Source organism: Tinamus guttatus, unplaced genomic scaffold, assembly GCF_059628265.1.
Source record: "Tinamus guttatus ecotype Peru unplaced genomic scaffold, ASM5962826v1 Tinamus_guttatus_pri_ptg000503l, whole genome shotgun sequence".
Taxonomy (NCBI): domain Eukaryota; kingdom Metazoa; phylum Chordata; class Aves; order Tinamiformes; family Tinamidae; genus Tinamus; species Tinamus guttatus.
Window position 1 is genome coordinate 2,234,088 of NW_028289037.1, and position 21,710 is coordinate 2,255,797.

The 21,710-nt window shown below is 39.7% G+C and overlaps 1 protein-coding gene across 2 annotated transcripts in view; it reads right to left on the reverse strand.

The window, feature by feature from the left end:
• Positions 1–994: 994 nt before the first annotated feature.
• The window catches only part of ICA1 (islet cell autoantigen 1), a 63,455-nt gene continuing 42,739 nt past the window's right edge, over positions 995–21,710 (reverse strand). For both annotated transcript variants that reach the window (XM_088533480.1, XM_088533479.1), the window contains exons 9-15: positions 17,660–17,754; positions 15,875–15,924; positions 12,558–12,620; positions 12,413–12,454; positions 8,179–8,460; positions 4,307–4,402; positions 995–1,915 (exon numbers count right to left, since the gene is read on the reverse strand). In XM_088533480.1, coding sequence (XP_088389606.1) covers positions 1,794–1,915; positions 4,307–4,402; positions 8,179–8,460; positions 12,413–12,454; positions 12,558–12,620; positions 15,875–15,924; positions 17,660–17,754 — 750 coding nt within the window. In that variant the 3' untranslated portion in view covers positions 995–1,793. The remainder of the gene's footprint in view (positions 1,916–4,306; positions 4,403–8,178; positions 8,461–12,412; positions 12,455–12,557; positions 12,621–15,874; positions 15,925–17,659; positions 17,755–21,710) is intronic.

The window sequence follows — 21,710 nt, forward strand, 5'->3', positions numbered from 1 at the left end:
CCATCGCAGAAGTGCAGGGTCCCCTCCGAATGCCCAAAGTTATGTGTGTCAGAAAGGCTTCACAGACGAGAGCTTCTTGAGCAGGGAGTACCAAAGAACAGGGAATCCTGAGGAAGGATTATTACTTTTGCCTTTAGGTACTGAGGGATCCACACCTACAAGAGCTTCCATGTCTCAGCTAGAACAAGCTCAAATGGCCTCAGTGCTGGCGACCTGATTGGGTCTCCCAGCACAGACCAGGCTGCACTTTCCTCTCTATACAAAAGAGGCTGGTAAGCATCTCAAGAACTTCTTTGGCAAAAATTGAGGTACCTTAAGATTTCCAGACTCTGTGGCACCTTAAGCAGGGTTTTGAACACTACACTTTTGGCAAGAGATTTGCTGAGGATCCAGCCATATGGACACCAGTCAGTCCAACACGTCGGTCTACTGATAGATAGCACATATGTTCTTTGCTGGACAAAAAGCCATCAAATGCAGATTAACTCTGCTCAGTAGAGCCTTCAAAATATATTCTGATGTGCTTGAGAAGCAGATCAGTTCAGTCACTGTCTGTTTTTATACAGTGATTTTTGAGGCTGCCAAGACAGGTACTTACTAAGTTATCTAACTGATCACAAGAAAAGAATTAACCAAGGACACAATGAGCTGAAGCTGAAAAAGATGCACCTATATCAAAGGAAATCAGCTAAATTAAGAAGGCCAGATTTTACAATACTGGCAATTATTCAATGCATTAAAACAAATCTGCAGAACTTGTGATGTTAATGGGCGGCTGCTGTGTCTTTTTTGTTTTCCTTTATTGTAAGTGGGAAAGCAAGGGGACACTGAGTGAGTTTAAGCTCTCTCACTGTCTTATTTAGAAACAGTGTGAGGCAATGATGAGATGCATTATTTGGAATTGCTTAAAAACTGGCCATATACTTTTTATCTTCAGATGCTTGGCACATACCAGTTCAACCTCCCACCAGCATTCCAGTGGGGATAAAGGGCCTTTTCTTTTGTCAAAATCATTTTATTAAAGAGTTAATGTCACAACAAGTTCAAAATAATGCATGCTTCAGAAATAAATCTGATGAAAAATACTCTAAACAGAAATATTTATGTTTTCAAGGCATGGTAAAGCATCAGTTGCAAGACACTTCCGCAAATAGGTGAAAATTCTGTCAGTACAATGGAAAAACTCAGTAAAGGAGCCTTCTGCCCATTTCTTCTGCCATGTATTGCAGCTTGTCTAATAATTTAAATCAGAAAGGGCATAATTTCCATGGCTGCATAGACCGAAATGTATTTCTTCAATAATTAGCCCCAGCACAGATTTTTCACTGAGTACTAACAAAACAAATTTAGCTGACATCTTAACACAACAATATATATGTATTATATACATGATAAATGTTTGACTCATGCAGCCTCCTCAGTCACATTTTTTTCTTTGATTTACTCAAGAAACATTATAAAAAAATAGGTTTGCAATTTGTATTTCGCTCCAGCTTTAGCTCCGCATCACCTCAGGCAAACATAACGTTTCAGAAGATAATCTAATTGGCAAGAAATCTACCCTTAATTCTTAACCTCATGTTTGTAAATCCACGTAGAAAATAAATGCGAATTCTTCATACAAAACAAGAGCAAATAACTGTACCTATATAAAAGGGGAGTCATTCCTTTAGTTTTATTACCATGGCACATACTTTATAGTTTCACAACAGCATACCGATTTTCATTTAGTTTTTTAAACCCCAAGATAGTGTTGATGAATGGAAGAATGTGAGTTACCGTAGGCAGCTGCCTCATGCATTAAGCAATTCGTGTTCTTTATCAGTTTTCCCAACAGCATCAGGATTGGATAATGGGTCAAGGTCAGCAAAGAGACTGAACCAAGCCGTCAAGTCTTTCGGATTCTTTGTAGGATCTGGAGGAAAAAAAAAAAAGGACAAACTTGGAGCATTTACTTGTCAGCTACTTTGAAACCAAACTAACCGACCATTTGAATGAGGTCAAACGCCACGCTATTGTTTCATTTATTGTTTAAGGCACTTCTAACAAGACAACCAGAATGGGTAATTACATTAAAAATATATTAAACTGAATATTATTTTCTTCGTAAGAATGAATGTTGCTCATCTGTTTGCCTGTGCAGTTTATATGACTTCTGCTACAGGTACATGAATACTTATTTAAAAATAGAAATAACCTCTCTGTTTCTAGCTTTTTGCTGAAACGGTGTTGCTCCAGGAAAGGCACCCGTGTGCCTGCAAAACGTTATCAGTAATGGGAGCAAGCTGTAGTTTCAGCAACATCGTCTCTTGCAGGACCAAATTCCTCAGCCTAAATCCAGTCCATGTGACGACGTTGTCCCCATGTATGTGACCCTCCGGCACTGCCATACATTGCCATGACTGCTCTGGAATGAAGTTTTAATGGGAAGGCCTTGGCTGGAGAGAAAGGGTATGTTTGACAGCCAGTGCAGCCCCTGTACAGCTCCTAGTACTACCCTGCACTTTGTGATTGTTTCTACTTTTATTCATAGAAAGAGAAGGATCACAGTGATGCATTCGCAGAGCATGTGCCAGCCACTAACAAGCTGCTGCATTTTGTGGCAGATGGAGCCTTTGAGGGATAGTGGTTTCACTCCTTGTCAGGATGATTAGCAATAAACGCAATGGAAGTTCACAAACATGTGAATCTGTGGTCAACTTCATGTCTGTGATCTGGGGCAAGGAGCCAGTAATTGCTATTTGAATGCCCTGTAGTGCTGAACCATCCAAAAGAACCTTCCCTTTCCTTTAATAGTAGGCACCCGTACTGTCTGAAAGAGGCTGGTGTGAAAGGAGAAGCCTAAATCAAAACTGTTTTCTCTCATCTATGAACATTCTTGAAGGAGCTAGAAGAGTATTTCTGGTACTAGTGGCCCCAAAATGCCAGACAGTGAATAAGCACAGATGTTTCTTTTGACAAAGCAGAAGGAAGGCAGTCACCGGAGTGCAGAGTCCTGATCCCATGAGGACCGGAGGCTGGCAAGGGGATCCCGATTCCTGGCAGTGGCACTGGCAGCCACATGGTTTTCCTCAGGGATCTTTGTTAGCTGCACAGTGCAGGCTCTCAGTGCTACAGTCTGCAAGTTTTCTAATAGCAGCATTGGTTTCTTTAGGCCTAGCTTGACTACAGAAGCTGGACTTTTGCATCTGTATGTCTGTAATGACATACAGATATCACAGGGGTTCCTACCTTCTCCTATCATTCCAAAAAGGCAGATGTTCAAGTTACAGAGGAGGTGACTTTGGCTGCTATAAGATGGTGTATCGCCACTTGTTCTTTTCTTTTGGCAATGCTCTGCTACCATGCACTGTATTGATAGTGAAAAAAGTCGTGGTCTTCTACTTGAGAGGGATTACACTCCAACACCAAGTAAAAGTGTTCCTTGTGAACCACGGAATTTACAGACAGAGGAAAAAAAGGCCCTGCATGGCATGACTTTTATCATTTCACATATCTGGAAAAATAGAATATCTGCCACTTTCACAAGCACAGATTTTAAAGTAACTGAATGTTGCTGCTTTTTCTGGTGCATTTATTGTAGCTGGGATGTCTCACTCTGTTCCCAAACAGTTCCCCGAACCTCTCAACTATTCTCTTCTCCTGGGCAGAGAAAGGTCATTCATTTCCCGTGCACTGGAGATCTTCACCGTTTGACTGAATGCACAGAACAGGCTACGCAGTGGCAATTCTACATTTCTTGGCCTCAGTTACCCAGAAATGTAGTCAGTCAGTGGGGCTTTCCCTCAGTAGATGGCAGGACTAGGCACTGTTGGCTCAGCTATGACAAGCGAAGCAAGTTTCAAAGAGGTAACTACTGAAATGACGCATCTTGTCAATGGCATTTGCAGTTCGGGCTCTTCCACCATATCAGTAGCATGTGTTTAAGCTACAGTGTCCTCCGAGGGCTTCAAAATAAACAGTGTTTTTAGTTTAGACTAAATGCATGCAGATGCTGTGACTCAACATTGAAGTGGCAGAAGAAACTGTGGTTTCAGCTCCCTCATCACACAGTAAACTGCCCTCCCGACACAGCGCCCGCGCTAAAGCTTACAAGGCCCCGCTGCATGCACACATACATTTAGCATGCACGTGAACAACACTGAAACAGAGCAATTCATTGGTAAGCATAAAGTTTCTGATGTGTAGCTGATGTAAAAATATGTTTTATTACGATGGATTAACTGAGAAGAATGGAAAAGATATAAGATTCACAACTGAATAGGAAAAGCAAAGTAACTGAAAAAGAAACACCCGAACGTGTCACCTTTCGGGGGCGTCTTGTTAGCGTTCACGTTCAGGCTGTTTGGTTTCTGCGCAGGCTGTGGTGGAGGCGGAGGACTCGCGCTGTTGGCTGCCCACCCTGAAATGCAGCAGCAGAGGAGCGTTAGTGCGAGGGGGCCGTAACTCGGCGAGCCCGACACCCCGTCACCCCGCGACGACGCTCCCCGCAGCGGGGGGCGCCCAAGGCCCTGCGTGGCGCTCGCAGCCACCTGCATCCTTCCTCTCATACAAGGAAAGAGCAGGAGAATCCTGGAGACAGACAAGCAACATCGTTTGTGTGGAGGCCTACTGAAAGAAAAGACCACGTATGTCAGCCGATGGCAACGAATAAACTGAGTGGGCTACGTGAGCAAGGCCAAATCCTCCTTTCTTAGGAACGAACGGGAGTGCTGCCCGGAAACTTTCCACTGACTTCAGTGAGATCAGGAATTGGCTCCTAGGGAATTCACTGATGTTAGTTGACACTGATGTGACTGGCAGACCACAAAGCTAAACCCTGCAGAGACGTTAACTCTTTGTTTTTGGAACTTCTGAGTCCCTAGGCTAAAATTTGATAAGCTGCATCTCCATGAGAGATGCTCTGCTTTGTTCTCTCTTCATTAAAACACAGGCAGCTCAAGTGCCACTTAAAAGCAAAGAAGAACCTAACCAAAGAGAGTTCCACAAAACACAGGCTGGTGTTCGTGGTGCTCGTGGTTCTAGCAAGGCTTTAGCAAAGTTTGCCATGGATTTTTTTATGAAATAGTTTTGCGTATCTCATTTTTGGTGCCCTCTCGCAGCAAGTTACAGACAACTCACTGAAAAACAAGGTGCAGCTTCTCAGTCTGAAAGGACTCGCTGCCTGCTCTGGTTGGCCTGGTCATTACACAACTAGCCCAAGGCTCGTCAGCGAGACAGCGAGAAACCAAGCAGCTCGCGTTCCAGCTGACATCTTCACACGCTCACCACAAGTACATTTAGAAATGGAATCAGTAAGCTGCACATTTTCTTACCAACTAAAATAACCCGTTGTGTAGATAAAATAAAAGAGGAGCCCTTTGCGGTATGGACATGTAAATGGGGCCATAAACATCACAAAAAGAAAGCTAATGCTCTCCTTGAGAACGAAGAAAAGCAACCAAACTGCAAGGCTGTAAGTGCAATTGATTATACAGAATTTGTTGAGACCATGCTTTGCTTCTAATGCATATGTTTGTGTGGTGTGTGTGTGTGTACGTATATATTTATACAAGTATATATATAAGCACACATACATGCACACATACATCTACATACATTTTAAAACAACACCTGGCAGTCCCACAGCAATTCAAAGGCTATTGTGCTAGATCCTGTCTATAAATATAGCCAGAGAAAACTGTGAGTGGAGAATTCCTGACTGTAACAGTTTATAACCTGCACAGCACTGCGCCTGTTTTACAGATTAAGATCTGAGGCACAGAGAAAACAAAGCCCCAAAGATTTATGAGTGTGCTTAATGTAAAATAAGTAAGTAATCCCACTGAAGTTAATAGAAAAGTTAATATGCTTAAAGTTAAGCATGTGAGTTTTAAGAATCTTTATGGTCTTAGGGTTGAATTCGCACAGGAGGCATGCAACATCTAGGCTCCAGAACAGCACCTCACTCTGTGGAATTATAAAACAACTCCAGCAATTAGGAAAAAAATACAGTCTACTGCAGAATATGCATTGCAAGTCCTCAGTAAAACATCCATAAATCACATATTATTTTCTATTATTTTCAGCTTTTATGTGTGGATATGTTTATTTTGCAGTGGGTATTTTGTCAAGAAAGCAATCTCTGTTTCCGAATATATTGACAAAGCTCAAATTATAAAAACTTTCCTACGAAATGCAATGCAGCCTAAGATTAACACTGAGATTTCACAAGATTGAAGATGGACAGAATTTTACCTTCTATTCTTAAATAAGAAACAAATAATTAAAAAAGCAGCATATTTTTGAAGGCTATCTTAAATGGGCTGGAGTCAGTGGGACACATGCTGATTATCAGATACACTCAGCTGATTAGCTGTTACTTTACAGATGTCAGTAGATCAATTTATCATGATCTTTCACCAGAGCTTTGCAAGCCTCTTTGAAAACCTCAACACATTTTTCTCTTTCAGAACTATCTATTTTATTCAAAAAGAAATTGGGATATCCTGCTGACTAGAACTGTTTTTCTCATTTTTAGTGCTCCTTTGATGCAACGTATTTGAGTTTTTACTTTGAGATACTAGTACCAGTATCTCCTGCAAATTAAAGGGATAATCACATTCTCAGAGAGGCTACGCCATTTGCATCTTAAAAACATTTTTCTTTCAAAAAGATGTTTACACTCAAAAACAAGTAAAAACTCTCAAAAAGTCAACATCACACTATTTATTCTGCCACATTTAGTATTTTGCTTAAAATCTATTAAAGCCTCTGTGTGATGGAAAAAAAAACAACGAAAACCACCTTTCTTAATTTCAAAAGATACTATCACAGTTTCTGGTTATATACTGTTTTAATTTGACAATGCAATGACTAAATCTTATTTTTAGTTCATATTCTGTGTGTCAAATCCTGTGCTTTTTCAGTCTCTCTTCATTTTATCAATCACATCTATACATGCATGCACACCATCACAAATAGTATCTCTAAAATTGCATAGACTGCAATGGCAAACATCACTTCCGTGGCTTTCGGCTAAGTGCTCATGCCAGTGAACCCGAATATCTGAGGCTGGTGACTGAATTAATCACAAGGTAACACTACCTTTTCTTACTCCTGCCAGACAGGCACAGCTCATTTCACATCACACATGTTTACAGGAGCTCTATGGGATCCGAGCAGTGGTTGTTGGGATGAAACCGCTCTGCTCATCTCTCCCACACCACCCTTCCTCAGATGGCAGGAAAAGGCCTGGGGCAGCAAGTCCCCAGCAGGTGAACTCCTCCTCCAGCTTGCAGTGCCTATGGAAATACCCACCTGGCTGCTGCGGGGCAGTGGGAGGATGGAGGTGGCCGCTGTTGACCAGTTTCTTACATATTCCTTATGTAAGCCAGGCTCCCATCCTCGCTCAGCACAGGGAAAGCAGCAGCAGGGAAGCTCTGCTCTCGCTCCCCGTCTTGCCTTTTGCCTCCCCACAGCAGCTTGGAAAGACCGAGGAAATGAACCGTGCCGGAGGGAGGGTAACCCTTGTCACCTGCAGTGGAACGTGACCCGCTCACAAGGCCAGCCCAGCTGCGGGGCTGCTAGGAGAGACCCCCGCTGTCCTCCTCCCGTGTGCCTGCAGGCAGCAGGAGGTCACCTCCTCCAAAAAGAAACACTCAATGAATAACACAACTGATTTTCTTCCGGCTGCTTCAACTTCCAGCTTCTTCCGACTGTCTTCCCAGAGAAAATACAGCAGATAGATACATTTGGGCAGAGGAGGGTGATGAAAACTGTTGAGTGGTTCTTTGCTCCCTTAAAAGACACGGCAGTTGTGATTTCAGGAGTAAAGCCCAGTCAGACCTATTTCCTGTTGCAGAAAGGGGCCTCAAGGGCCTACAGAACATTTCAGCAGACTCAGTGGAAATAGGCACGATAAGAAAAAAAACATGCAAGATAATTTTGACTTCAGGTTTTAGGGCACTCCATTCACAAATGCTGAAAGATCAGGGCTAGAAAAAAAAATGCAACTTTATACATATTTCTCCAGGCCACATCTTGCTTGGCCAATAAAGTGTTTGAGGGATTTCACAGCTATGGCACCTAACAAGCCATCAGCACACTTCCAGGTCGCAGAAAACCACCCTCCAAAGCACACAACAGAAACAAGGCCGCACGCTTGGCCTCCTGCTGACAGCGCAAGGGAGCTCTCACCATGCAGGGATGACTGCAAGTCGTTCATGTTTTGGTCCAGGAGCTGCGAGGGCAGGTAGCCGGACGGCGCCGCCGCCGCGGACGCGGGGCCGCTGTCCCCCTCGGCGGGCGCGGAGCTGCCGGCGGCGTCGGCCAGCGCGCCGTGCCCGAACACGGCCGTCCACTCCTTGCTGAACTCCCCCTCGTCCAAGGAGGAGGCGTTGAGGATCTCGTTCAGCAGGACCAGGTCGTCCTTATCGCTGGGTTCACACTCCGAGGACCTCACAAACGGATCCTTTGAAGCTGTCTCAGAAAAAAAGCAGAGTAAAGATAAAGCAACATTCAAAACGAACAAACTAGGAATAAAACTCCTATTTTTAAATACCCAATCTATTTTTTGTATGTTAATACCAACTGAAATATACTGGCCTGAATATTTGTTTGCTATTTTAGATCCAGTTCCCTTGGACATCTGGGCCTGTAACTTATGCAACAAGTTATTCCCTAATTATCTTCAAATAACCTTACTTCTGTCAAGACTCATTTTTCCCCTAAAAAAAACCCTGCAAGGACACTTGAAGATCTATTAAATACCGCACAGTAACATTACACAGAAACATTACAACATTTAAAACATGGCAGAGGACTGCTTTTATGTCGTGTTTTTTTTTTCAAGACTGTATAAACTTCCTCTCAAAAAGAGATCAGATTGGTAAACTTGAAAATAAATGGGAGCCAGGGGTGACTCTAGAATTTCCTGAGAACACCATTAAGACAACCTTTATGACTTTGTGCTCAGGGCTTGAATTACCCAGGTATTTCCCCATAAGAATAAGTACGCTACCCAAAGCGAGACTATTGTTCAATGCTGAAGTAACTTTTCTTTCAGTTAAATCAGTATAAAATTTCCATTAACTTTAGCAGAGCACTAGAAGGCTACTGAGAAGCAATACTGGGAGGACCACTTTCCTTTTGACTGTCATACACTGCTTCCCATCTAGCACTGGACAGCCAGACCACCTGAACAGGTGAAATGCTCCTCAAAGCATTTGCCTTTTTTTTTTGAAAAATTAAGTATTTGTAGAAAATACAAGAAACTTGAGACCAAGATCATACTCCTTTTATTTAGCTTATAAGCTATTTTTCAGATGAAATATCATGGAAACCCAAGTTTCCAGTATTACTTTACGTAAAACATTTTGAGCTCTGCTGTGGGAGTATACAGTGACCAAAATGGTGGTTAACACGGTCGATAATGTCACCTTACTGAAACCCAGAGCAGTATTTTTCAATATCACTCATGTGGCAAGGCACAGAGGCAACGTTATTTTCCAAACCTTTGATAGATCACTTGTGCTCTCCAGGTTGAGTACAGCTTGCAGTGATCCTTTTAATGCTTTTGGGCATGAAAAGTTCTTTAGAAGGGACAAAGGATGGATAGTAGCAAAGTGGTTGCTACCACAGCAGTTGGTCATATTATTTAAATGCAACTGCCTTCTCAGGTAAGTTCTCTTATTAGCTGTAATAATTTATAACAAAACCTCTGAAAGTGAGTCAAGGGGAAAAAGTGTAAAACTGTGTTTTAAAATAGGATGATGAGTCAACATACACACCCACGTACTAAGAGAAAAACCAAGACACATAAAATAAGGATTTTTATTCACTATTGAAGTCAGCTCAGAGATTCAGTTTCTTTCTAATTTATATTTCCATATACCTCTGCATTCCCTGCGAGGGCTGAAAAATAGAAACATTACGCACAAGTCTACTCTCCTGATACTCCCACCAGACTGTAACCAAAATGCCACAGAAAACAGTTTGTTGTCATGAATTTGCGGTCCACTTTCCTGACTTTGGACAAACAGCAAAGACTGTTAACACTCTCCAAGTATCTGCAAGTTCTTCCTGCTCTGTAACTGCTCACCAGCTGTGGGGAAGAGGGCTAAATAGTTCTGTAAGGAAAGGACATCTGCTATTTCAAAGGCACTGAACTATTCTCTCTGGGTGACAGCATCTCAAAACTGTTTTCAGTAGGGCCCTTCATGAAATCAGAAGGATTGCAGGGGAGAATTAAAAGGGGCATCATTAGAAACAGATCAGTTAAAACGCACTACTAAAATACGACACCTAACCATAAACCACATTTACTATAATAGAGGAACAGTTTTTGAAGCAGCAGAGTTCAGAGCAAAGCTCTGCTTTGTCTGAGTATCTCATTTCAGTGGTCTCAATTGTACTGAAAGAGAATACAAAACCTGTAAATTTCTATCCTAAGTTAGTTCCTTAGCTCTTGCTCTGCCGTGCATCATCATCAGAAAGAAGGGAGCGACACCCTCCTCGCCTGAACAGCCTTTCTAGTTTTCCTGTAGAGACACTGCCCATGTGGGAGGTGGCACCTCACACAAACAGCAGCAAGTTCTACCCCTTTTTGGTAAGTTCTGGTTTGTAATAAAGTTATCTTGAAACCAGTCCTGCTCTTCAGGGTATTACTCATCTCACATGATATCTATGATAGATTAGTAGAATGATGTAGACTTTTGTATCTCACCAAAAAATGCTCTCTCAGTTCTTTTCCTGTTTTTCTTTTTTTTTGACTGCCCATTTTCACAGTAAAAAAACTTTTATTTGCCTGCACATTCTGCCACTAGCTATATAAATATCCACAAAAAAACAACCTCCCGAAATAGCACTGAAAAGAATTCATGCCACCATAACCTCTTTTGTATTTGCTTGAACAGGCCTCTAACAGTGCTTATTATATTTCTTTGCAACCACGCTTTGTTTTGCTGGTATTAAAAAATAAACAAGTTTATTTATTAAAAATAAACAAATTAAAAACATTTACAATAATACAGGATCAGAAACACAGGAGAAGAACTACCTTCTGAAATACACATGAAAGCATACCTCTAACTATGCAGGTACAGCTAAAATCAGACTATCTTTATTAGCCTAAAGCTAGTGTAAAATTAGGGTAAAGGGTTGATGGAACATCAACATAAGAATCTTTATCTGATGCAGTTTCTGCTGCTTTAACTGTTTCACTAAATAAATAAAAATTAGACTTGAAATGGCTAAGTTAAGTCTAAAAATGTTATGCATGATCTGCAATAAAAAGGTCAAAGAATGCATCTGAATGAGGGGAAAAACAGGAAAAAAGGGCTTCTATCAGACTCAAATTAACCTCTTCTATTGTACCACAGGAAAAATAAATTCATCCTTACATTATATATTTGCAGACTAGGGCTGTCTTCTGCATATGTAGCTGAGGAACCTTCCCTCTTTCTGCCTTCATGAGTGAAGTTCTAATTTTCGCAGAGCGCAAGAGACTGCCCCCGGCCTATCCAAAGTCAAGGTGTTTGCAAACACTCTGTTCCTTATCTACCATGAAGGCAGTGCCTTCATTACCCCCAACTAATACTCCCAGTCTGACTGAGTAAACTGCATAAAGGGATTTTTTTGATGGTTTTTTGCTTGCTTTATGAGTTGCCTCAGGGAAAAAAAAAAAAGAAAAGAAACACCCAATCTTCTGAGTTAAATGAGTGAAGAGCAAATGAAAAAACTATAGGCAATATTCTTACTCCATATAAGACATCACTATAAATTTTCGGCTGGACCCTTCAGAAGCAGGTGCAGTGAATGGTAGATGTTACATTGTAAAGGAGTACTTTGGAAAAGAACAGCAAATCCCTTGATCTGCAGCTTTTCTAGAAAAAGCTAAAGGATAGGAGAAGAGTCTGGAATTAAATATTGCTTTCTAAGGTGTAATTGAAAAACAGCATAGTACATTTAATTAACTATGTGGCTGAAAGAAGTCACCCGTTCATATAGGTTTTTAAGAGGACTAAATTTGTTTCTGATATTTATGTTACTGATACAGAATCTTGTGGTCACTGGCATGTAGCCAAGTGAAGGATTTTGATACAACATGAAAAGAACAACAACAACAAAAACACTGTGAAATCTTTACAATGGTTACGGTGCACACTTCAGTGGAGCAAATATCTTGAATCACCTGTTGTGAGATGTTTTATCTCCAGTAAGATTTACTTCGTATTCCCAGACTAGGTATAGTGCCTGTGTATGTATATGAAGCTGAGTTTCCTTGAACACTGGTTGTGTACAGCAACTAAATAACCTCAGAAACACAAAAACTTTTCAGATTAGGAAGATAATTAACACCAAAGATTAAAATTATATTTGGTGCCTGTAACTGAAAAAGAGGCTGAAATAAATATGCACAAATGCCTCATACCATTTTCTTCAGGTTGCAGGTCTAGTAAGTCATCTACAGCACCTAATGGCAAAAAGAAAAGCACCAAAGGAAGATTAGTAGCATACCACTTTTTTAGATAACCAGCACGTACACATTTAAAGGTAGTTTCTTTAAGTCTCTTCACCTGAGTTCTGCTTGTGGTTAAAATGTCCTTGCAACGTGGCTAAGACATCCTTGCTGTCATCAGCTGTAAGGAAGATGCACACACACGTCATATGGCACTCAGCAAAGAAACACGTTCAAGCAATGTCACTGTGAGCTCAACATGCAATAGTTTTTGGCATTCAAGTTTAAAGTGCACCTCGTCACAACGCATGAAAGTCCCAAGATACCAGTGTTTCTAAGTGAGTCAAATTTCTGTAAAATAACCAGGGGTATCGTCCTCTCAATCACGGCCTGACACACTAGCTCATCTCCAGGCTGAAGCAGCTCCAGATCTAAGCTTCGAGAAGTAAAAATACATCCTCTCAAATGTAACTAGTTCAAGTGCTCAGGAAGATTCTTAAGTTGGACATGTAATCCAAATAAACCTCTAGATTCCCTCTGCAGACAGAGAGACACCTCCTACACTTGATTAATCCCTTTTAAGATATGCAGTAAAACACGAGGGATGAGTTGGTTGCTGAACATGCCCTTCTATCCCTATTGAATATTGAGGGAACATAGCTTCTCCCCAACCCAACCAGGAGCTCTAAGCACTAAAGAGGAGGCTTTCACAGTATTGCCAGAATGCAGATTTAGTACAAGTCTGAAGCTTGAGGTTGGAAAGGGGAAAAAAAATTCCCGGAGAGAAATAAAAAAAATGAAAGTCAAATTGTTTAAGGCAAAACTTCAATCTGTGTTCAGAACTAAGTGAAACAGAACAGTCTGCTGTTTGAATCCTATTATTTTAACCAGACTTTTGATTAGGATGATGGCACAGTCAGCACTGGACTCAGCTGCTCTTTTAAGGACCCATGATCACACTCTGATTACAGCCTATACACATAAGAGAGACATATATACACAGATGGACACATATGAAGATGCTTCTCCAAAAGGACAGTGTGAAAGGCAGAGAGGGAAACCTAAATGGTCTGGCAAGAAAAAAAAATAGAACAAAAAGTTGATGTCAATCGATATGCGCCACAACTTTTGCTGAAAATCTTCCTCAGTTCAGTGGTAAACATAATGAAGCCAATTAAAAACACATATATATCAGAGGAGAATACTGAGAAAATGATACAACTGAAAGTTATGAAACAGCAGTTTGCGAGGAAAACTAAGAAGGAACACAATTACATCACTACCAGCACTATGGCACCAAACACTTTAAGAAAATAAAATATTTTAGCAATGGCACAGACCCACTAATATATGGAGATGGAAACATTTAGCAAGGCAGGCAGAAGTATTCCAAAATACTCCAATTCTTTTCAGAAGTGAAGGAGAAAGACAGAATGTGTTTTTTTTATTATGGACCATGCTGAAATATTTTACAGTCTGTAAGTATCTGAGAAAGATTCTAGAAAATATCTGCTAAGAAAGTATTTATATGTCTAATTTTCTATCAAGATCTACTAAGAGATCTGGTCAAATGGACATCTGATCTGATATTAATTTTCCAAAAGAATGAAACTTCAAAACATCAGGAAAGTCTTAATGTTTCCTTACAAAAAAGGAAAAAGACTCAAAAAACAACAATTAACAGAATGACACAAGTAATTACAGATAACTACAGGCTGGCAGCTGACCATTACCCCCAGCTAAACATTAACTGAATCCCATATTGGGATTTGGTGAAAAATAGAAGCATAACAGATGCTCCTATAATAAAATGTTTTTTATGGAAGTAAGCCTAGCTAAAAAAACTAATTTCACCCTTTGATAAACTATGAGCTTTATTGATAAATATATCCATTTAGAAATAACTGACTTCACATTGCATGGTGTTCCAACTAAAAAGTTAGCATGCATAATATTTATAATGAACATGCTGAATAGATTAGGAACATGACAACTAACAGATGTCAAAAAAAATAGTTGTTAGCAGAAATAGCTGCAGAGTGGAAGTGTTTAGTTCAGACCTACAAGGTTCAGTGTTATAGTTGTCACTACTCAATGGTTTTAGCAGTCACCTGGAAGCAAACAGAATCCCTGCTGAAAGAACGTGCAAACAACTGACAGACTGTCAGAGGTGGTCGTGCAGGCTGGTCGTTCAGGTTTTATAGTCACAGATGGAAGAATTTCCATCCTACAAGTCCTAAGTTATATCTTCAGGAACAAAGAGAGGCCCTGCCCTGGAATGGATGAATGAGTTCTGGAAAGCAGTAACCAAAAGAACCTGAGTATTTGTAAACAACAAGTTCAAAAAGGAGCTTCTAACCTGATGCTGCTCTAAGATGAGATGTCATTCTTGGATACATAAATGGGTAGATGATAAGCAGAAACAGGAATGTGGTTTTACCTTCTAGTAACACTACCGGTGAGACCAACATCCAAAATGTTTCATGTAGTTACATTCATTTTTCATATTTTAAAAGGAATGTTGGAAAAAGGAAGAAAATATTTAAAAGTGAAGGACTAGAGAAGATGCTCTGCAGACTAACCATCCATGTACTTAGTCTATTGTAATGAAGACTCTGAGGAATCTTAACTTTAAACTGCAAGTACTTCCATGGGGGATAAATGTATTCTCCATTTACTTGGTACAGAAATACACCCTACAGAAGCACGTCACGGTTTAGGTTGGAAGGACCTCTGCAGGTCATGTGGCCCGAGCCCCTTCTCAAAGTAGAGCCAGCTATGAAAGCAGGTCAGGCTGCTCAGGGACATGCCTGGCCATGGCACCAGAGGCTCTTCAAAATCTTTAGGAAAGGAGATTCCACAGACTTTTGGAGCACTTGTTCCACTGCTTTCTCACCTTCACCATGAGCATTCTTTTTTCCCCAATATCTCAGCAGAACTTCCCTTCCTGCAACTTGTATCCATTGCTCCTTTTCTTTTACCTGCAAGTAGAGCCTGTCTCTGTCACTGTGTCATAACTACCCGTTGAGGCAGTTGAAGGCAGCTGAATATGAACTTGCCTAGCTTTTAGTCAGAACTTTCACTGAATCCGTCAGGCTTTACCAGAATACAGGTTTAATCACTGGAATAAACTAGCAAGCTCAGCTGCAAACTTTCCATGTCCTGCTACCTATAATCACAAGACCTTTCTTGAAGATGTGCTCAACTTAAGAATTACACCTTGGACAGACAAGACATGTGATTCACCTGAGGGTAACTGGATGAAATGTGAGATATAACATATAAGAGATCAGAGTGGATGATGACTTTTCTGCCCTTAGGTTTTACACATTTATTTGGGCTTTGTTTGTAGAAACCAAACATACATTAAATAATCAAAAATTGAAAAAACAGATATGATAAGATTTATGAAGTTATGATAACATAAACTAATACCTGAATAGTTCGACTCCTTGGCATGGCTCTCCTCATCTAAGGAAATCAATCTTAATTTGATAGCGTGAGGAAAAAAAAGAGAGAATGCAATTTAATGCTATGGTATAATATATATTTTTTGCTAAATCACATCATAGAAAAATGTATGAATAACAAACAAACAGTAATTCATACGGATTTATGACCTTGTCACATATGCTGGTTACTTGATAATGTTTATTCTTTCATTGGCAAAATCTGTTAAAGATGATTTAGATTGAAGACCAACTGTCAAAATCTACCAACCTCCCATTTTTTAATCTGACTAAATATCTGTAATAAAAAGTGCAGATTTTTCTAGATTTTCTTTGTATAAATATCATGAACAGTATAAATAACTGTTAAAGACAAGAAAAGGTTCTACTCATTTTTTTTTACCTCAGTAATAGCAAGTAACTGAAAATCAGCTAGGTGAATTTTGTCCCACATCATTAGACTGAGGCCACGTTCTAGTGCAATGTCTAGAGCTGCTGCAAAATACATGAAGGCTTTAAAAGCTTTATTTTACTTTCTGTAATTCTTCTGGAATTTTAAATTTAGCTTGTTTTAGGAAGAAATAGGATAAGGAAATGTCACACACACAAAAAAAAGAAAACGTTAATCTGTTAAAAAAAAAAAAAAAAAACAAGCACAATTCTGTCATAGTGACCCCAGAATTTGTTGGTAGTTGCCAGCACACACATATTGCACAAATCATGCACCTATTCTAGAATTTTATTTTTCAACGCTGGAGAAAAAAAAATTATTCATGAAATTCTCTATTATCATCACATGAGGAGCAGCAGATTCACGCAGCTGCTGTGAAGGCAACCACCTGCCAAATGGTACTTGGCTGAGTACTTTTCTAATCTGCTTAGCACCAAAACATGCCCAGTTTATAACCTGTTTTTGGTCAGTGGATGTGCACCTAAAAAGAAAGAGAAGAACTGCAAACAGCACTCCTAAAAACACTATTATAAATAATAGCCAAGCAAAATTCACTAATTATCAGCCAAGCTGTTCGCTCTTCCCTGCTTTTAGACAACCGATCCTTAGCTGGGTGCTGCACTTAACCACGGACAGTCAAAACAACAGGTGGCAGCAGGATTATATCCACGTCGCATCTCCTCGCAACCGAATCCCGGCGCTCCCGAAGGGGAAGGATCACATCTCGGGCTCCGCTTCGCCTCTCCCTCCAGCAGCCCATTCATGAGAGTCCCTCACCTCGGAGCTGCAGGTAACTCAACCCTCGATAGCATCAGCGCGCTCAGATGTGCTTTTTCCTAAGTAGCGGCCGCTTCATTGGGTTACCAACCAAGGCTGTATACATTACAAAAACTAATCGCTGCCCAAAGCAATCAGGAATCCATATCCGATTCCCAGGTGTAAGGGGACGCTGCAGAAGGGAGAAATACAATGCTCCCATATCTGCTCCCTTGTGAAGCTGTTCACCACTTCTTTTACTAACGCAAAAAAAAAAAAAAAAAAAAAGCTTCAAAATAAAGAGAAGGCTAGGAAAGATGAAAAGAGTTAAAATGAGGGTTTAATGGCACCGTTTCAAACTCAATTTCACCAAAAAGGTTGGTAGTTCTCGCATACACATTACAGCATTTTTAGGAATTTTCATATAATCTTACTATTTGCTACGGAGCTCAGACCTGCTGGGCCTATATTTCTGGTCACAAATGCTCAATAATCCTAGCTACCAGAAGGCAGACTGCAGATGAAAATACACATATATTTGGAGACGCAGGACATGTGACTTACTGGCTCTGCTGATCTTGTACTGATTTAGTGCTTGCAATCTGCAGGTCCTCCTTTTCCGCTCTTGCTGTTAGTTTATTCACAGGATCTTGTAAGCTCTAGATCACAGTCAATACAAAAACAAGAAAACAAGCCAACACAATCAGGGAAGCAGAATTGGGTCATATAAGGTGAAACTCTACAGAGCCTATGTAAATAAAGCAAGAATATGTTTCTGAGCCGTGTCAAAGCCACGTGTGTATCAAACAAACAAAATAACAAGAAATGTGAGGAGACACGAGAAGACACTCATTCCAGCTGAGTCACAAAGCTCACAGGCTTTATATAAGAACACCAATCTTCGCTAATCTAAACACACGCTCTGTTCCCCATGTTTTTAAGAAAAAACATCTAAACCATGTGCAACACAGGCACTTTGCCACTTTTGGGGCTTCTCCTTAAGATGAGAAAGAGTTGTTTTTAAAATCTATACTTTTCTTACTCCGCATCTTTATTTTTTTCTGACACTACTTACCAAACTGGTAGCTTGAAGCGTGATGGGATTTTGCTACCCATATCCTGCATTTGACACCCTAGCAAGTGTGCCATAAGGCACGCTTATTACATGTTGACTCTTTGGGAATACATAACAGATAAATGCACCACTGGTTGTCCCTGCGTTATGTCTCTATGCATTAATTAGCATTTCTACATGAAAAGCTAAATAACTTTTATTTAGTTAGAAGCTAGAATTAAATAATTGCAGAAATTAATTACGTATGAACATTTGGGTCTATCCAAGGGTTTTTCTACACAGATAATTTTTTTTCCCCTTTTCAAGGTCTGATTCAGCTTTCTGAAAAATGAAACATGTTCCATTTGAGTAGTCCCAAGCAGTTGTAATCACTTTTATTTATGACTTATAAGTCTTACGGTCTCATTTCTCCCTCCCCAAAAAAGAAGTAGTTACGGATGATATAAACCATCTTCTATGCAAAACACATAGAATTGAAAAAAAATGTGCCTGGAGTTTTAATGAAATGCCAGTATCTGCCATCAGAATAGCAAAACAACAATAAAAAAAAATCACCACTATGTCTGTCTAATCTGTTGAATAAAGGTTAGAGCCCTCCAACCATCTGTTATGGCAAAAATATTCCCACTCATCTAGCAGTGCAAATTTGCACTTTGAGCAGGACATCAGCACAGGAAGGGACATTCCAATTTCTGCTCAAGCTAGTATTTGTCTCTATGAGCGAATGTAAACGTCAATATATTAGAAATCAAGGCAACGGATTTCTCATGTGCTAGAGATGGATTTTTCCCTCTCAGTAAGTTATTTCTTTGTTCTATTCCACAAATTAATTTGTCACAAGCACCTGAAGCATTGCAGACACCAAGCCTCAACGGATGCAGCGTGGCTTAAGCAGCAAAAATAAACCGAGGCCTCAAGGAAAATTTTCTTACTGTGTCATTGGCATTTCTTTCTCAAAACAAAACAAAACAAAACACTGTCCCAGCACGAGCAGAACTGCTTTTAGTGAACTTCTTGAATTGTGGAAATGGATAATTCATGGTCCCAGAGCCCACTCCAAGAAAATGCTTATAATGGTTCTGAATAACAGAACTACAAAACAGAACAGAGCTACTTTAACCACCTGCCTCATTATAAAAGCATAAGAAAATAATCAAAAGCAAAAATCTCCAGCATCTTCACAAGCAAAAAAAAAAAAAAAGAAAAAAAGAAATCAACCTCCTCCTATATTATGATGCTTCCTTTATTGTTCAGAGTATTTCAGGAAATACACTTTTAAAGGACTTGGATCAAATCATGGAAACAGCATACAGAAATGGAGTTCACAAGTGTTTTCTGGAAGGAAACAGCATGATAATAATAGGAGTCAGTATTTCCTGTAATAGAAAAATAAATACACACCTAAAAGATAGCAGAGAGAGGCACAGATTATGATGAAAATGGTTAAAAATTGGAGTCATATTTTAATGCAATAATTGTTTAATTATTTTGACATTTGTACCCTCAAATTCAGCTAGCAAATAATGAAATCATTTTCCTAACTCCTGCCCCTCTCCCTTCCTCCCTCCCACATCCCCACGTGCACTACAAACTGATAGGTCATTTTTAAAAGATACGAAGGCTAAAGAATGGTATGAAATAAAACTGAATGTTAGGAAATAACCACCAACTCTTTTTCTCAACATGAACACATAGCAACGTGATCACTATTGACAATCTGCATAAAAATTCAACCCACTGACACGCTGCAATCGTTTCCAGCTATATCCCAGAAGAAGGGAAGAGCTCTCATTATCTAGAGAATGTAAATAATTTTTTTTAAAAAATGCTATAAACACATAGACTGAATTCTGACACAAGCAAGAACACTTTAGTTTGGGGTATAGGGGAGTCTGAAAGAGAAGAGGAAAAGCAGGTAGCCTTGGAATTTCATCATGGAGATTTATGGAGAAGAAGGGAACCCAGAGATACAAAATTCTATGCAATCTTGCATGGTGAATAAAGTCAATAAAGTCAGGAGTGAGAACGGGTACCAGGTCAGCAGAACACACTAATATTGTGGGACCTATTCAAACACGGTTCTCAGAACTGTTTAAGCAACAGTGTCCCATTTTGCAGGCAGATCCGTGGATGCACAGAGATCCTGTGCAGCCTCCTGACTTCCTAACCCAGAACTATTGTTGTTTCTAAGCCCATATGAACTATTCAGTAAGTCTGGTATTACAGTAATGAAATAGAGAATGTACAGAAAATGTAACTAAAAAATTATTAAGTAACAATGGCAAATAAATAGTTACAGAAATTAGAAAGAGGCATCATTCTTGGAAAGTAGCTCTTGAAATAAATTTGAATACATTCAGTATACCACAATTTCAAGAAAATTAAACCTTATGAGTTTTACCAGAACAGTAACCCATCATCTTTAATATTATAGCAAAGGACACTTCTGCATCACAATACATGGAGTTGTTAGCTCATTAATAACCATCTTTCATCAAGCATAAAACTAGCAGTTAGGAAATACAGCTGCAATAGCACAATTACACTACTTTCAGCATATACCCTGAAGCAAAAAAAAAAAAAAAAAAGGGCTGCTTTTCATTAAGGGAGCTAGGCAAACATCTCCAAAGACAATGTTTTCTCTTCAGAAGCAATCATGAGAGGCATTTCAGAGTCTCTTTTCTGAGGTAAACATGAACACATTCTAGCTTCAAAACACAAACAGTAATTTTCCAGTGCATAACACCTTCTAATTTTCCAGTATGACAATCAACATCTAAGTGAAATATTAACACTGTTCCCTTAAATTCTTGTTTTAAAGAAGTCTGATGTTACACAGTTTAAGTTGGAAGGATCATTTGTGTGAGTGAAGGTAAGCCTTAATATCACAGCTGGAATCGTAACAAAGACAAGGATGATTAGCAGGCACCACAGTCAAAGCTACAGAAAATTACCTGTGCCTCTTTTCTTTTAGAAAAGATCCCTTTTAAGATATAAAGCAAGGGAAATTTTAGAATAGATGACACATGATTAAACAGGTAGAAATAGGCACATTGAAGGATTTCATGCATGTTTTAAGCAATTTTATATTCTGATTGCACATTCTTAATATATAAAATGACCAGCAGATATCTCATCTTTTGGGGGTAAAATTGGGTGCTTTATGCTCCAGAACGGATGCATTTGCCTCAGATTTTTTCCTCCAAGAGTCTAAATCTTGCAATACATTTTGAAAGATCATTTGTCTTACGCAAATAAATAACCTGTTGGGTATACAAGAAATTGAAGAATATATAGCCAGCAAAAAATATGTCCTCACAAATTAGACTGAAATTGGTTCTCTCAAAGCACAGAGAAAAAGGACTTTGAGATGTGACACATTAAGAAGTTCTGAGCAGAACAGCGAGTTGTGTGGTGCCATCCTCCTGGAGAGAACTCTGGCTATTCTAAACATGGACCATGACCTAAACATGGTTGTGATGGGAGGTGATGGTGGAGAAATAAACTTGCCTTTCTGGTTTGGAGATTAACTGGGGAGTC